The following is a 17,668-nucleotide window of genomic DNA, read 5'->3' on the forward strand; positions in this document are numbered from 1 at the left end:
TACGGTTCCCATAGTTAAATCTTTTGATTTTTGTTCCCATCCACAGAATGACTCCTACAAACTGCTAAAACATACACAGTCCCAACTGTTCCATTGTTTCAGCAGTAAATTTATAAAAACAAAACAAAAACAGAACATGTCCACCATTTTGCTGTTCCATTAGTGCACTGATAACAAAGCAGAACCAAACTAAAAGTCTGTCCTTCCACTGTTCCACCGGTGAGTGTATATGAAAATATATGGATAATAAATAAATAACTAGGATTAGGAACTAGGAACCCAAGGGGCAGGGCTGTTCTGCCACAGTAACTGATAGTAATAGTGCAAGCTTTGGCCAACTGTGAAATGAAAACCAGTCAGCTCCTTCTGTGCCAGCTAAGTAAAAAAACAAAACAAAACCCAAACACACACACACACACACACACACACACACACACACACACACACACTGTTTGATGCATGGCAAGTATAGGGAAGACCACATTCCTGCTTTCATGAAACGGTCTATAGTCCATACCCATGCAGGGACCAGCTTGCCATGCAATCAGCTCTTAGTCTTTTTTAAAACACACACACACACACACACACACACACACACCAGATGTTACTTTTCCATGTCTACCCCTTTATGAGATAATATTACATGTTAATATATACCGTAGATATCATCTGTCTTCACATCTACTTGAGTCTGAGAACATTAATTTGGATTTTAATTGCTAAACATCTTTTTTATTCTCCCATAACTCTTTTGGCTTAGCTGCTAATTGACCTGATGTTCTACTTTCAGATTTATGGTTGTAACTCTCTGAACTCATTTGCAGACCATGTTTTGAACAGAATATTTTAATGCAAATATATTGTTATATTGGCAAATGATGAATAGTTACTATTGGGGTTTGTACAATTATATGAGTTCATTATTACTGCCATTCAATATTGCAGATGAGAGAGGGAGAAAAATAATTAAGCAAAATACCAGAGTAAACCCCATAATGAACATCAAATCAACATAGATTAAATCCTAGTAGGCTTAACTTGTGTTTAATATATATACAATCCTTTGGGACAGAGAATCCATGAATATATGTATGTCAAGAATATAGCTGCCAATTTAAGTGGTGGAAAAGAAATGATAGCAAGAAAGTAATTTCTCCATAAGTGTTCCTCCTCTGCAGAAAATCTGAATGCATAATATTACCATAAAAATGCTTTTAAATTGTTCTTTTGTAATAGCCCCTTAAATATAAGTTAAACTTCTGAATGACTCATTGGGGATTTGGCAGTATTAGAGCATTTCAGCATACTAAACTATGAATTTAACAGGTATAATTTACATGCTGATTTGAAAAATCATGCATTCTAATAAGAAATCACTGTTTATCATTATATATAAAACTTGAAAATAAAAATAATAAACATTAGATATTTTTCCTGTAGAACCATATCAATCAACTGCCAACATTTTAAAAATCATCCAGTTAAATTGAAAACTGAATTTAGCAGGCAATTCTTAATGTCTTCATTTATAGTCCCTTGAAACTAAAACCTGACTGTCAGTCAAAAAATAGGAACTGATAGATTCTTAATTCATTAGCTCAGCTGTGACTGTATGTCTGATAGACTCTTCTCTTGCCCTAACCTGTTCTGTCCTTTGTCCTGAGTTATAGAAACAAAAGTTTCATGTTGCCTGTGAATCAGAAAATTGAGATTTATTTCCTATGTGCTAAACAAGAAATGAAACTAGTACTGGATATTGGGTTTCAGATGCTGGTGAATAAGCAGGAATTGTGAAACTTAAAAACATAATACACTATATAATGTGTGTGTGTATGTGTTGTGTGTGTGTGTGAAAACACTTTGAAAGCCAGTATGAAATGATTAAAGTGGTAGAATAGGAGCAAGAGGATCCAGTTTCTAATCTACGATTAGCCACAGAACCTCATTGAGGTGCTTTGGACCACTCACTTGTTTTCAGGTCAACCTACCTTCCAGGATTATTGTGGGAAATGGGCTTGTCATTTGGCAGTTCAAGACCCAAGTACCACATGACAAGTAGTCCTTGCCCTAGTTCCTGTCAAGCTAGGAATTTGAAAGCATGCAAATGCGACTAGATAAATAGGTTCCATGGGCCTTGGCATATAGTCATTCTGGCCACATGATCACAGAAGCATCTTCAGACAACACTGGCTTCCTCTCCTAGGAAACAGAGATAAGCACACCCCTTAGAGTTGGACACGACTGGTCAGAGAAAATCTTAATCTTTTTTGTTTTAAATGCTATGTATGCTGTCTTGAGTTCCTGAATAAAAGGCTACATATGATTTGAAGGAAGAAAAGAAATGTAGGAACAAATAGGAAACATTCTATAATTGGTTTGCTTTAAAGCCAGTCTGTTATTATACTCTGGTTTACTGTATTGCGTAAACCAATTGTTATCCATTATTGCTGAGCATGGTTACTGTGATTTGTTCAAAAAAACTCACTTATTTAAAAATTGTGGATTAGCATTATGTGTACAGCTCAAGTTTGCTGTCTGGGCACCAGACCAAAATTTCTCTTTTCCCCTGGCACCTGGCCTGAGGGAGGCATGGAAGATATATTTATTTATTACCACATTTACAACCTTATTTCATGTAAAAAAAGGTTTCTTATTGATTAGTAAAAATAAAGCCGTCATACTCTTAAGCAAAAAATATAGGGCACAAGATGAAAACTGCCCAGGTTCGAATCTCAGAAGGGTATGGCTGACTGATGAAAACAAATAAGTTTGAAATGCATATCAGTCTCCCTTTAATTCTTTGTTAGCAATCTAAAAAAAAAATTACACAAATATGAGCTGTCACTGTTGTGACTACTGCCTGTCGATGGCCTTCGGTTAGGCTGAAACAGGAAATAAAGATTTGTCCCATGTTTGGGGCCTAGCAAGGTAATCTAAATAGTTAACAAGCATTTAACACATATCTCCCTTGCTTCTCAGCTAACAAAGTGAGATAGAGCTTGTGGCCTAGAGGTAAAAACAACGGCCTAATGTGCAATCAGCCCAGGTTCAAATCTCAGAAGGGTATGGCTGACTGATGAAAACAAATGTTTGAAATGCATATCAGTCTCCCTTTAATTCTTTGTTAGCAATCTAAAAAATTTACATATATATATATATATATATATATATATATTATCTATATATATTGTTTAAATTACTAACAAAGAATTTAGGGAGGCTGATATGCATTTCGGACTCATTAGTCCTCATCAGTCAGTCATACCCTTCTGAGATAATCTAAGAGTTAACATATGACACATCTATATATATCTATATATATCTATATATATCTATATATATCTATATCTATATATATCTATATATATCTATATATATCTATATATATCTATATATATCTATATGGATCTTTGGTTATTCGGGTTTTTCCCCGCGTAGAACTAAAGGTGTAGGGGCGACGTTTCGACGGAATCCCATCCGTCATCATCAGGCTGGTGGCTTCTGCTCCTTCTCCCAGAAGAAGGAAGCAGAAGCCACCAGCCTGATGATGACGGATGGGATTCCATCGAAACGTCGCCCCTACACCTTTAGTTCTACGCGGGGAAAAACCCGAATAACCAAAGATCCACATACGAACACCCGCGAAAACCTCAGAATACAAATATATCTATATTTGTATATATCCGGTGTGACTACAGCCTGTTCGATGGCCTTTGAGATAAGGCTGAAAACAGGAAATAAAGATATATATATATATATATATATATATATATATATATATATATATATATATATATATATATATATATATATATATATATATATATATATATATATATATATATATATATATATATATATATATATATATATATATATATATATATATATATATATATATATATATATATTGTATAAGTATTCTATTCCAATTGAAGGGACATATATCTCAGGTAGAAAATTCTTTTTTCCAGTAATTCCCATCTCAGCTATTGGAGAGTTCCAGGTATTTAGCTGGAATATAAGAAACTGCTTGGGCTCATTCTTACATGCTCATTGTTTCGATTCTCTAATCCCCTGGAAGCCCTTGAAGATAATTTGTCATTGTCTTGACTTTTGCTGACTTGAAATGCCCGAGAACAATAAGCAGAAAGCATCTCTGTGCACCAGAGATGTGCTAAAGTTCTTGAAGCAGGAAAAATACTCTTATCACCACAGGGAAAGAAAGAAGGGAGAAATCCCGTTGCTTCAGAGAAGGGGAAATTGGTAATGTCTTTGTCAATATCTGAGTTACTAAGGGTGAGCTACCAGGCCATTGTTTCCTTCCAGGACTGGAAACTCAAGTGACTGGAGGAAGAGTAAGGGTGTTTTCTCCAATAAGAATATGTTACCACCATGTCTCAAAAAGAAATCCATTTATGACAAGCAAGCCAACACGTTCTACCTTCCCAGCAGTTTCAAACTCACTGTGGTTGAACCAGAAGTAATCTCAGTTAACCAACACTGCTGATGTTATTTAAAACTGCTTTCAAACTGGTATAGAATCCTTGCACTTAGATGCCCTTGGTGGGATTTTGGCTTTGTTTTTCTTTGAACAGTTGACTTTAGTGACAGATATCAAGCACATTCATTCCTGAAACACTTCCAAATTTCAGAAGAGTTTTGCCAAAAGGCCAAGTAAGCCATATCAGAAAACTAATTTGGATCCTGGCCTTGCACTAGTATTGAATGACCTGCAGAGAAATATGTTGATTTTGTAATTGTCCCCTGGTTTATGAGCAGATGTCATTCACTGGTGCCAAGGCCCAGGTCTCAAAATATGCTTCTGGCAGTTTAAAGGTATAGTTGTAAACCAATTATGTTTTAATTATTCTAGCAAAATGCTAGGAAGCAGGTCTCTTCATGGTATGTAAAATTAAAAAAAATAGTTTAAATAGTTTTAACATTTACTTTAATGAGTGATTTAATTCAATGCGATTTCAATGTAGACATATGTAAGTGTGAAGTTGCAAAATGATTTTAATTTCATTTTCTAGCTTCATTTGCTAAATTAAACATTTTATAGTTTCATTGGAATTATAAAAAAGAAAAGCTAAGTACAATCAGTGCCTGACTGAGACATCATTAGAGAATACCAGAATGATAAGCAAGAATGAGTAGAGGCAAAAACATTCTGGAAGAAAACAATGGAAACCTCTTACATATTATTGCTAAGAAAGCTACACAGATGTGCCCATGAAATTACCAGAAGTAGAATTCAATCTTAAGGACATCTTTTTTTAAAAAATAGTCTTTATACTTTACTTCCTTAGCTGCAGGATATTGGAACATATGCAAATAAGAATTGGCAATTGCAATGTATTTATTAAATGTAAATTCTTTACCTTTCTTTATGAAAATTTAAGACATACATCTAATTTTTAGACACATCTAATCAAAAAGATGTTCATTAATAATAGTGGAATTATATCCCAAGAAAATACATTAGGGATTCAGACCTGAACTCTTGATAGTTGAGTTGATCATTCTATCAAAGTAAAACAAGTCAAAGTATAAGCATTACAAAGCAAAAAAAAACAACCTTCAAAAAAGTAGGTAGTTGCAGTGATCCACATAATCACAAAATAATGATGATTTTTTTAAAAAAATCTCATAATATTCTCCTAGTCCAGGGGTGGGCAACCTTGGCTCCTTTATGACTCGTGGACTTCAACTCCCAGAATTCCTGAGCCAGCTATGCTATGGCTCAGGAATTCTGGGAGTTGAAGTCCACGAGTCATAAAAGAGCCAAGGTTGCCTACCCCTGTCCTAGCCTGAACGTGTAAGAAAGGAGGCATATGTTACAAATCTGTAGCAAAAGGCAAATTCTGAAAATCTGCTGCTGTTGGCCCTTCACGGTAGACTAGACTGGGAAAGTAGAGCTATGAATGTTAATATTATTTTTATTACACAGTTACATTAAAACAATCTTGTAAATCTAGATGCACTTTCCCCCTCCCTTCCTTTATCTTCACGAGACTTAGGGAGAGTCTTGTCTGAGACACTTTCTCAATTTACATTTCTACTTTGGGCTCAGATTTTTGACCATAGCCTTGGTTGCACTCCCTCCTTTTCCTCATGATTATTTCTACTTCCTATTACAGCTATATGGTAGTGTCTTTAAAGTGTAGCCATGGAAACTTGTGGAATAATATTCTTCTTAAACACAGACATTATTCAGCCAGTCATAGCTGTGACTTTTAACTAAATCAGAATGGAATGCTTGAAATGACCCAATCCAAAGGGGTTTAAGGAGTTTTGAGCAGAAAAACAGTATGTTTGAATCATATCTGAAAAACATGGGTGGCAACTGCTTTTCAATTAGCTAGGAATAGAGGGAGGACAATATTGTCTGTTCCTGTACTCCTGAAGAGGTGGATTACCTGTTTAGGTGATGGACTAAGCAGGACACATGAATATGCCCTTAGAAGAAGTAGCTTCTTTCTGCAGCCTTTCAGAAGCCCTTAGATTCAGTGATTCAAAGCAAAACAGTTAAAGCAAAAGGCTGCCTCTTATATTGTCAGAGCAAAAACATCCAATGTTTGCAGCATTGACTTCCAAAGTTGACCAAATAGATCCAACCAATTAATTCTTAGCAGAATAGTTCAAACCCAGGACTATAGAGAATAGTTCTAACCCAGTGTTACTTTATTCTAATTCCCACCATGTTTTGTGACTTTTTAAAGCCAGGTTTAACTTTCATTTTCATCTGTGTTTGAAACAAAGTCCTAGAGAACCATATAGGAGTAGATCGTTTCTAGATGCTCTGCCTCTCTTTCCAGAGGGGGTGAAATTGAAGCAAGCAAGAAGGGAGTTGCAGCCCTCTAGACTCCCTTGTGGCAATTGGGAGCATGGAGAGTAATGGAGATGGTTGACTTGCTGTGGATTATGGGTTTTTGCCTCAGAGGACTGAGTGAATTGATTGTGAGATAGAAAGAAGCACATTGTGTTGTGTTGCTCTTGGAGTTTAACTGTAAGATGTTTAGCAGTTCTAGTTCAGTAAGTAAGATAAAAAGTATTTAAGGTAAAAGCAATTGTCTCTTAACTGAGGTCAATCACACCTTTGCAGTACTCAAAGTACAGGAGAGAAAGAATAACTCAGCTTTACTAATATGGCGCCTTCTTGATCATGGAGCCTGGGATGATAAAAACAGCAGTGGATGGTGATGGCAATATAGGCATCAGGCATTATCTTGAATTCTTACCACACTTAGCTACTCTGTGGTTCCTGATTATTTAAATATGGAAGCTAGAAGGGCTATTGCAAATGTAAGTGGGTTTCTTTGCCTTTTCTTCAATTGCCCCCCTCAATTTCAATGTGGATTTAATTTCACAAATGTTTTCTTCCCTGCTTCCAATCATTTGCTGTATTTGTGTGGGGTTCCCCCCTTGCGGATTTTTCAAATCCTTATGGATTTGCTTTCATATTCCCAGTCTACAGTTTTAGACATTCGCGGCTTATTGCTTTTTAAAATAACTGCAAAGCTAAGTATTGTAATTATTGCCTTTTGTCTTTTGGCAAGGGCAGTTATATGCCAGGGCTTTTCATTAGTTGAGACAACGGCTCTGCTTTTATCAGTTTCGTATATGCTATGATTGTACTCCTATTCTTTTAAGCCTATTTGAATGGCCGGGGCTTGAAAACTCAGAAAGATCAGCTTCCTTTATGCATTTCTGATTGATGTCAGCATTCTTGACATAATTCACCAACAAATTAAGATTTTCTGGATGGGTAGCATGGTAGCACAAAATGGCGTGTTGTTCTGTTGGATGAAACGGAGCCTCTGAGTGCCTGGAATTTCTCCAAATGCATACAAGAATGTTGCCAGCTCAATGATAGCAATTCATGTCTTAAGAAGATGTGGGGGGGAAGAGAAAATTTAGCATTGAACTCTACCAGTTGACTTTTTCATTTGAGTTAATTGAGTTAATTTCTGGATTGAATGTCTCTAACTGTTGCTTGTATTTTACATGTAAGCTGTTAGACAGCCATTCAAGCATAATAGGATAATCTGGGATTTAACCCTAAATGGCTTTTGGCATAGCAGTAAGTACTTTGGATGCATGGACAACTTAGTTGTATATGTATGACATGAAAAAGGGTCTAAGGCTTCTATCAGCCCCACCTTAGATTTAGAGGAAGCAGAAGACTATCAGGGGAAGGGGGGAGGGGTTGTTTATCTGTTTGGTTTGGATGTAGTATGAGCAAAGCTTTGTGTGCAAATGTATACTTCAGCTGTAACTGCCATAAAAGCAAATGATTATGTGAAGAGTGAGTTTTTTTTAGCAAAGGGAGCAGCTGCAGTAGAACAAACCCTATTCTTCTCATCCAAAACCTAATTACCTTGTTTCATTGAAATTGTATCTTTCATATAAAACCATGTAAGAATAGATCAATGGATTAATGGTCTTGAAAGTGATCTTTGAGTACTTAGAGTTGGTATTCCATCATCCTGCTAGTATTAATAATGTTACCCAATTTTTTATTAGATAAAGAGAAAATATCTCCTCTTCTCTGTTTAATAATATTGTACCTAGTCTTAAGATTGGGGTGGGCTTTTTTTTTTTGGTCCTCTGCATCATCCATGAGTTAGCCATGGTCACAGCTTGTGGAATGCCATGTTTTGGATTCTGAGGAAATGTAGGAAGGAGTGTGTTCCAGAGAAGAAACTGGAACTAATGGTGGTTATTTTTTTTAACCTTTTCTGGCTTCATCCTAGAAGCAAAAAACTGCTGTTGTTAGCGGAGAAGTCATGTCCGACCAATCGTGACCCCATGAACAATGTTCCTCCAGGCCTTCCTGTCCTCTACCAACTTCTGGAGTCCATTTTAAGCTCATGCCTACTGCTTCAGTGACTCCATCCAGCCACCTCATTCTCTGTCGTCCCCTTCTTCTGTTGCCCTCAATCTTTCCCAGCATTAGGCTCTTCTCCAGTGAACCCTTCCTTCTCATTAGGTGGCCAAAGTATTTGAGTTTCAACTTCAGGATCTGGCTTTCTAAAGAGCAGTCAGGGTTGATCACCTCTAGGACTGACCAATTTGATCGCCTTGCAGTCCAGGGGACTCACAGGAGTCTTCTCCAGCACCATAGTTCAAAGGCCTCAATTCTTTGATGCTTAGCCTTTCTTATAGTCCAACTTTCACAGCCATACATTGCAACTGGGAAAACCATAGCCTTGACTATTTGCACTTTTGTTGACAGGGTGATGTCTCTGGTTTTTAGTGTGCTGTCTACATTTGCCATGGCTTTCCTCCCCAGGAGCAAGCGTCTTTTAATTTCTTGGCTACAGTCCCCATATGCGGTGATCTTGGAGCACAGGAAAACACTACCTCCATTTCTTGCCCATCTATTTGCCAGAAATTGAGTGGGCTGGATGCCCTGATCTTGGTTTTCTTAATGTTAAGTTTCAACCCAACTTTTGCACTCTCCTTCTTCACCTGCAACAAGAGGCTCTTTAGTTCCTCTTCACTTTCTGCCATTAGAGTGGTATCTGCATATCTTAGATTGTTGATATTTCTCCCGGCAATCTTAATTCCAACTTTCGATTCATCTAGCCCTGCCTTTATCATGATGTGCTCTGCATATAAGTTAAATAGGCAGGGCAACATTATACAACCTTGCCGGACTCCTTTCCCAATTTTGAACCAATCAGTGGTTCCGTGTCCAGTTCTCACTGTTGCTTCTTGACCCGCATATGGTCTGGTACTCCTATCTCTTTAAGAACTTACTACAGTTTGTTGTGATCCACACAATCAAAGACTTTAGTATAGTCAATAAAGCAGAAGTAGATGTTTTTCTGGAACTCCCTAGCTTTCTCCATGATCCAGCGTATGTTGGCAATTTGATCTCTGTACATGCAGCTTTATCTCTCAAGCTCCACTTATTGAATTGGAATTCTGAAGGAGAGTGATGTTGTTTTGAAGCTTAGTGATTCAGGATTCTAAGAAAGATGTTTCCAGGATACACAACACCTGTATTCATGCTTATGCATATACTGGACAAGTGCAGCTTTCCGTTAGACTTTAATATAACTGAATACATGAACATTGGGGAGAGAAGGAGCACAATTTTCTCATCCATTGGCAATCATCACCTGTTTTTCAAAGATTCTCTAGCTCGCTAATTTTCAGCCTGTGGTCCAGAGACCATTAGAACTGGTAATCTCTTGAGTAGATCTCAAAACAATTTTTAAATCTCAAACCTAATTTTTAAAAGTAGAAGAAAGGATATAATCACAAGTTCCTCATAGTTTATAATTTTATCAGATTTGGGTCAATTTGTTTAATTTTTGTGATTGGGTATGTGCCATTTGGAGAAGGAAACATGCCTTGAGGCCTGTGTGGTAGTTTTTTAAAACTTTTGATGATGATCTAGTGGTATGCATAAAGAAAAAGGGGCATTCTTACTGTAGCTCACTTTTGGCTTCTGTCCTACAGTGTTAATATTTCTCTTTTATGCTCCTTAAGAAACTAGTACCACTCCTCATCTGTTTCATATAATCATAATTTCAGTTGTATTAGCCTTCACTATTGAAAGTCACCTTAAATCTTTTTTTGTGGAAAACAGATTGTTTTTATTAACAATCTTGAATGAAGCCTAAAGCTAGAACAAAAACCGTAAGAGACAGTATGCTTGTGAATACCACACAATGTTTTTGAACTTATTGCAATACTCCTAGAAGAGTAGTAGGAATCTGGAAATACAGACCAAGCTTATCTGCTTTGTCTCAAGCACCAGATTATTCTTGCACTAGCACAGGGGTAGCAAACTGCCGGCCCATGGCATCATAGCAAAACCGCGCCCATCCCATTACTGGCAATGGCAAAAAAGTTGTGATACATTGTGACATATCACGTGACGTTGTGAGTTTGACATCCCTGCACTAGCATGTTTGGAAATACAGTGCTTGGCCTGTTCTGGGGTCTTGTGCTTATCTTATAAGGTACAGTTCAAGTCTCACCAGCTCAAGGTTGACTCAGCCTTCCATCTTTCCACAGTTAGTAAAATGAGGACCCAGATTGTTGGGGGCAATATGCTGACTCTGTAAACTGCTTAGAGAGAGCTGTAAAGCACTGTGAAGCAGTATATAAGTGTAAGTGTGATTGCTATTGATACAAGACAGGTTCTGTGGTGTATTCACATTTATTTATTTATTTATTTAATTTAATTTTTATACCGCCCTTCTCCCGAAGGACTCAGGGCAGTGTACAGGGCAATACAATAAAATACAATATATAAAAATTAAAAAATATTAAATACAACAGCCCAATTCAATAAATTAATACAAAACGTTAAAATACCCCTAAACCCATCAGACCAGGCCGGCTTGTTCAAATAAATATGTTTTTAGGTCACGTCGGAAGGAGCGAAGGTCGGGAGCCATCCGGAGCTCCACCGGTAAATGGTTCCAAAGGTCTGGCACGCCCACAGAGAACGCCCTCCCCCTGGGGGCCACCAGTCGACACTCTTTGAGTGACGGCACCCTAAGGAGGCCCTCTCTGTGGGAGCGCACTGGACGAAGGGAAGTTGATGCCGGCAGCAGGTGCTCCCGTAAGTAACCCGGACCCATGCCATTTAGGGCTTTATAGGTCGTAACCAGCACCTTGAATCTTACCCGGAGGGCAACCGGAAGCCAATGCAGCTCACGGAGTAGAGGTGTTACATGGGAGTATCGGGAAGCCCCCACCACCACTCGCGCGGCTGCATTCTGCACCAGCTGGAGCCTCCGAGTAGTCCTCAAGGGCAGCCCCATGTAGAGAGCATTGCAGTAGTCCAAACGGGAGGTCACGAGTGCATGAGTGACTGTGCGCAAGGCATCCCGGTCTAGATAGGGCTGCAACTGACGCACCAGGCGAACCTGGGCGAAGGCCCCCCTAGTCACAGCTCCTATATGATCATCCAAGGAGAGCTGTGAATCTAGGAGGACACCCATGGGTCCATTCACTTTAGAACTATAGGAATAATTCATAACATTTTAAAGCAGATTTCCCTGAATTAATATCCTCCAGAAGTATTGGTCTATAATGACAGTACAATTATTAGCAAATATATGCTGGGAGGATGTGTATTGGTCTGGCTGCCTTTCTTCTATACATGGTGCTTTCAGCATTACAGTCTTGTTTCCAAAAAATGATAAGAATAAAAAAGGCACTGCTAGAAGCATATTGTGTGTCTACAAAGGGTGGTTTTTATTAAATGTATTATCTCCTTCCATTAGTAAGTATAATATTTATATGGATAGGCTGAGCACATCAACCTTGGGGACAAGAGCACAAACGGATAAGGAAAACAAATCTTTTGACATATACAGTACATAAAGTGCAGTTGCATAATTCTCTCTTGCCCAACTTGTAGCACGATTGTATTATTATTTTTGTGGCTTGATTTAGGAATGTTGCATTCCTATACTTTCCTTTCCTTGAGCAATGGCCACTGACTTGTATTCAGTTAAATCTTCATGTCAGTAGCTTGGAGTCAATCTAAACATAAGGAAAATCCTGATATATATTTGTAGTATTTTCTTCAAATTGTGGGTGGGAAATAATGTGGCTGGTATTTTAAAGGGCTTTAGACCTATTCCCTGTGATGTGAGAGAATCATATGATGTTCTTTGTCATTTTAGTTTTGATAAAACATTTGATGGAACTCTGTGTATGTCATGCTTATGTTTCTGGGGCGGTTTTTTTTAGCTGACCTACTTTTGCTTAATGATGGTTTCATACCTGGTTCCTTTTTGTCACTGAGTACTGCTGATTTATTAAGTTATCTGCTTCAAGGACATTGTAAAACTGCACATAGGGAATAGGACACAACTGTGAAAAGCAAGAATTACTATGTCAGATAATATCCAATTAAAATCCAGCTAGCACAGCAGGAGAAATTGATACTAGGGTTTATCATTCATGTAATAGAATATATTGAAACATTAGTTAGAAGCAAAATCATTATGAAGAAGAGCCCCCTTTTTTTCTCCAGTTACTGGATTATTGCTGTTGTACATTAGAATGAAGGAGAGTGTTATGTCATGCTGCAGGACCATATAAAGATGAGATCAGGGCAGAGAGGAATGAAAGCTGGAGCATAAAGCTGTCGTATTATCAAAGGATTTATCACATGTGTGATTGATAGTGTTTGCTATTTAAACATGAACACAGGTAGAAAATTTTACTTTTTTTTTTAACTTTTATGTGCCATGAAATTCAAGGAAGCCATTATGTTCTTGCCACATCACAGTAATTCTACAGTCCTGGATTGAATTCTGGAAGATAGAAGAACATTTAGAATAAGTAGGGGCAATTTAAATATACATTAACTCTGGTGTAAAGATGATATGCCTCATATAAAACATTTTATGTGATTTTTTTTTCCTTTTACATTAGCAGACTATGGACCAAGATGGATAGATTTCCTCTAGCCCCTAGAGCCATGGTGGCGAACCTATGGCATGGGTGCCGCAGGTGGCACACAGAGTCCTCTCTGTGGGCACGCATGCCATCACCCCTGTCCTAGGCCTTCAGCTGGGTTTTATAAAACCTTTTCACTTTAGGCCTACACCACCATGTGCAAAAAAAAAAGGTTCAATCAATCAATTTCAACTTCTTGTGGGGAAAAAAAAAGTTCTCACAAAGTTGGAATTGATTGATTTAATTTTTTAGTCCCACCCAGTCTGCCGTTACCACTGCAGCCACGCCCACCCAATGGACCACACCGACCTAAAGGGCCATGCCCATCCGTCACCCGATGATACATAAGTGGTTTTTGGGTTTCAGTTTGGGCACTCGGTCTCTAAAAGGTTCGCCATCACTGCCCTAGAGGAAGCATGATATAAGCATTTTCAAACTAAATTAGATCATATACTTCCTATAAGCAAGAAATGGAGAATATTTAAACCAAACTGAAGTATCTTAAGGACCAGGTCTCTTGATCACCAGAAGCTAGAGAAAGAAAAGCCGATCTTAATAATTCTGTCTCCCTCTGTCAGAAACATCAGCCTGATTAATGGAGAAACCCCACTTGGATGTGGTAATCCATCCAATGTTTTAGGTTTTTTTTTCATTTTCTGTCTTTTATACGGAGTGGATGTTTCTTTTTCACACAGGTTGTGTTCCTAAAGTGAGGGCATCTCTGCAATGTTATTGGACCGTAGGTGTTATGGACCAATTTCTCCATGTACGCTGCTTTACATAGCTGCTTGTAAACGGGGTTTAAATTCAACAAATGCTGAAATCTTAAAGCCTTATCTGTGTAAAGGATGTCTCTGTCTCTGGGGTGTAAGATTATTATAAAAATAGGATTTATTCACTTTACTCTTTTCAGGCCACCACAACCAGTAATTAGGTCCTTCTATAAACAAATATTTAAAGACCTTGTCATGAATGCTCTTGTGGAGGAGCAGGCTGCACAGACAATTGCTGGCCTTCAGCTCTCCTTCTGAGCCCTTTCCCCATTGTTAGCACCAACAGAACTGCCTATAAAAACTTTGCTGTGAAACAGGTATGTGTACTTCTTGCTACAAAACAGCCAGAAAGCAGGAAAAAAAACAAAAACAAATGAAGTTTTTTTCTAAGAGAAGGAAGGGTCAGGAGGAAAGAAGCAGAGAAGCAAATCTATCAAGGAAGCAGAAAAACCTCTGGAGAGAGAAATTAAGAGTCAACACAGGATTTGAAGGAAGAAAACCTTGTTAGTAATTCTGTGGGGTGCAGCCTAGCACAAGTTGTGTTTCTAATGATCAGTCTAGTGAAGTAGAATTACTAGCAACAGGAGGGAATATAGACTGAGACAGTAACAGACACTCAGAGTTAGAGCTATATGTTCTGGTGCAGTTCTGTATGTTGGACAGTTTGCAATCACACAATATCTCCTCAGACCGTTGGGAGAACTACATCCTGGTTGTTTAAAGACTTTTGCTGTTGATGGCTCTCTTGAGTCTTGCGTCCCCCAAACTGGATCTAGTTTCAAAAAAACCTGTGACAATTCTCCATCTTCGAAGAATCTTATTCCATTTGTAGTGTTTAGAAGGGGGTGCGATAGTTCAGTGATTAAAGATGCTGAGTTTGTCAGCTGAAGAGCTGACAGCCCGGGTTCAAGACTGAGCTTCGCGCAACAGGTGAGTTCCCCTTACTAGCCTCAGCTCTTGCCCACCTAGTGATGCGAAAGCATGCAAATACAAGTAGACTAATAGGTACCACTTCAGTGGGAAGGTAACAGCATTCCATGTACCTTTGGCATATAGCCATGCTGGCCATGTGACCATGGAAATTGTCTTTAGACAATGCTGACTCGCTTGGCCAAGAAACGAGATGAGCACTCTAGAGTCGGACACAACTGACAGGGAAATCTTTACCGTTAGTGTTTAGCAGCTGGGTATTTCTGAGAGACTTATTTATTCATTCATCAAATTTACATAGCCACCCATGGTGCTGAATGCAACTCTTATTAAAGAACACATCTTTGATTTCATATCTGAAAATTGAATGGAACCAAATTTCATTTGGAGCAAAATAAGTAAAATTCTCCAAACAATTTCTGTAAAATTTGTTATACCTTTTTTCCTTTCTTCTCTCAGTGAAAAAAAAAATCATGTTTGTCTTACAGAGAAAAAGTTGAAAGAAAACACTATCAAGTACATGGAAGTGTTAGAAGAAAAACTGCAAAGGTAAAGGCATTCTTGGGATCTTTCAAATTTTTAGAAAATATTTTCAGTGCTGTCTGATTCCTGGGCATTTATGTTGTTTATTTATGTGTTTAGTTATCTTGGACAGGATATAATTTAAGGAATTAGTTTGAATCCCTAAATTAAGATATATTTCACTGGGGGTATCAGAGGATTAGCACATTAGAAATTCTTCAGAATAGGTGGGCCAGGGATCTTGACTTGCCCTTTTCTTTCATTTTCATTTTTTAATTGGAATGATGGATTTTACTCCCTCTCTTATAGAAAGGTTAACCTCTCAGAAAACTAACTTATTTATTTGATATGATTTTCTACCCCAGTCCATGGAGAATTAGCTGGTTATGTTACTGAATGTTGATGGTGGAGTTTTGAAGACCTCTAGTTTTGTGTACATACTATGATAGCTTATTTCTGCTATAAGGTATTTGGGACAACAAATGTCATTATTATGAATTCCCTTTATGTATCCAGAGAATGTGTTGATATACCACATGGACCTCCACATTGGTAGAACATGGAGAAATTCCAGAGTAGCAGGAAATTGCTTGTGGTAAAATTGGAATTTGCTTGCATTTGTGGTGTACTGTCCAAAATGTGACGTACTAGACTGATACTTTCCTTTCCAATAACAGGAAAGATGGGTCTGACTAGGGCTGGTAACAAGGGTGTCCTTGGTGGAGTAAAAAAAGGTTAATATAGTGGCATACCCCTATGGTCAAAGCCCCATGACTTTTTTCTGTGAGGCTTTGAACACATGGTTGTTGTTATGTACTGGGCTTTTGGTACCTCACCACGTGTGTTGCTGGAGAGTTAACAGCTCTCCAGCAACCCAGACAGGATGTCTCCAGTCCTGCAATTGGCCAACCTTGGGCGGCAAGCATGGGTTCAATCTGATTGGTTGCTACCAGAGGGTTTGGCTATATATTGTGGCGAGGTGCACCCCAAGTCCCCAGTACAGTTCCAGCTTAAATAAAAGAATGAGTTTCTCTGTACTCAGCTGTGTGTCTTCATTCCTGCTCACCAGAGCCCACGACATAATAGTTGTGACCACTATCTTGACTTTTCTGACCCCCTCTCCACTTCATATACCCCAGATTGGTAACCTTTTCTTTAATCGTATCTCAAACTATTCTGTAAAACCAGAAGTCATAGAAGGAAATTATAGATGAGAATAAATGGAAATGGTTTAACACTGAGCAGGAAATAGGATAAGGATATGTGATGTCCCTTTAGTTGTTTAATATGTTTCTGGATAAATATGTAAAGAATGCTCATAGTGATGTTGGAGGCACATTGATTGGGACTTGAATGTATTTTTGTTGTTGACAGATCATGTTCTGTTGTTGCAAACCTGAATTGTTTGCAGTAAATGTGAAGATAACTTACATGATATTGGATACTGAATCTGAAAATTAGTGTGTTAAAAACTAAGATACTTGTGTCTGATAGGAAAAAAAGAGTGCATAAATAGCACAAAGCTAGAACAAATAATAATAATAATAATAATAATAATAATAATAATAATAATAATAATAATAATAATAATAATAATAATAATAATAATAATAATAATAATAATAATAATAATAATGCTGCCTATCCCAGGTCCTTGGTAAGGACTCAATAGGTAAACAAAAATGCCAAATCCAGTCTGAACATCTGGCTGACTGTGCAATGATCAATAATAATAATAATAATAAAATAAAAGTTGAAAGGGACCTTGGAGGTCACCTAGTCCAACCTCCTGCTCAGGTAGGAAACCCTATACCATTTCAGACAAATGGCTGTCCAGTCTCCAGTGTTGGAGCATTCACAGCTTCCAGAAGCAGGTTGTTCCACTGATTAATTGTTCTAACTGTCAGGAAATTTCTCCTTAGTTCTAGGTTGCTTCTCTCCTTGACTAGTTTCCATCCGTTGCTTCTTGTCCTGCCTTCAAGTGCTTTGGAGAATAGCTT

The 17,668-nt window shown here is 37.9% G+C and overlaps 1 protein-coding gene across 1 annotated transcript in view; it reads left to right on the plus strand.

Annotated features, from left to right (window-relative positions):
• DISC1 (DISC1 scaffold protein) overlaps window positions 1-17,668 on the plus strand; it is a gene marked incomplete at both ends in the record, with an annotated part of 176,299 nt that overhangs the window by 107,527 nt on the left and 51,104 nt on the right. Inside the window, one exon of the mRNA XM_081312602.1 lies at window positions 15,635-15,695. Coding sequence (XP_081168728.1) covers window positions 15,635-15,695 — 61 coding nt within the window. The remainder of the gene's footprint in view (window positions 1-15,634; window positions 15,696-17,668) is intronic.

This window comes from Vipera berus (assembly GCF_964194415.1).
Source record: "Vipera berus genome assembly, chromosome: 1".
NCBI classification, from domain to species: Eukaryota; Metazoa; Chordata; class Lepidosauria; order Squamata; family Viperidae; genus Vipera; species Vipera berus.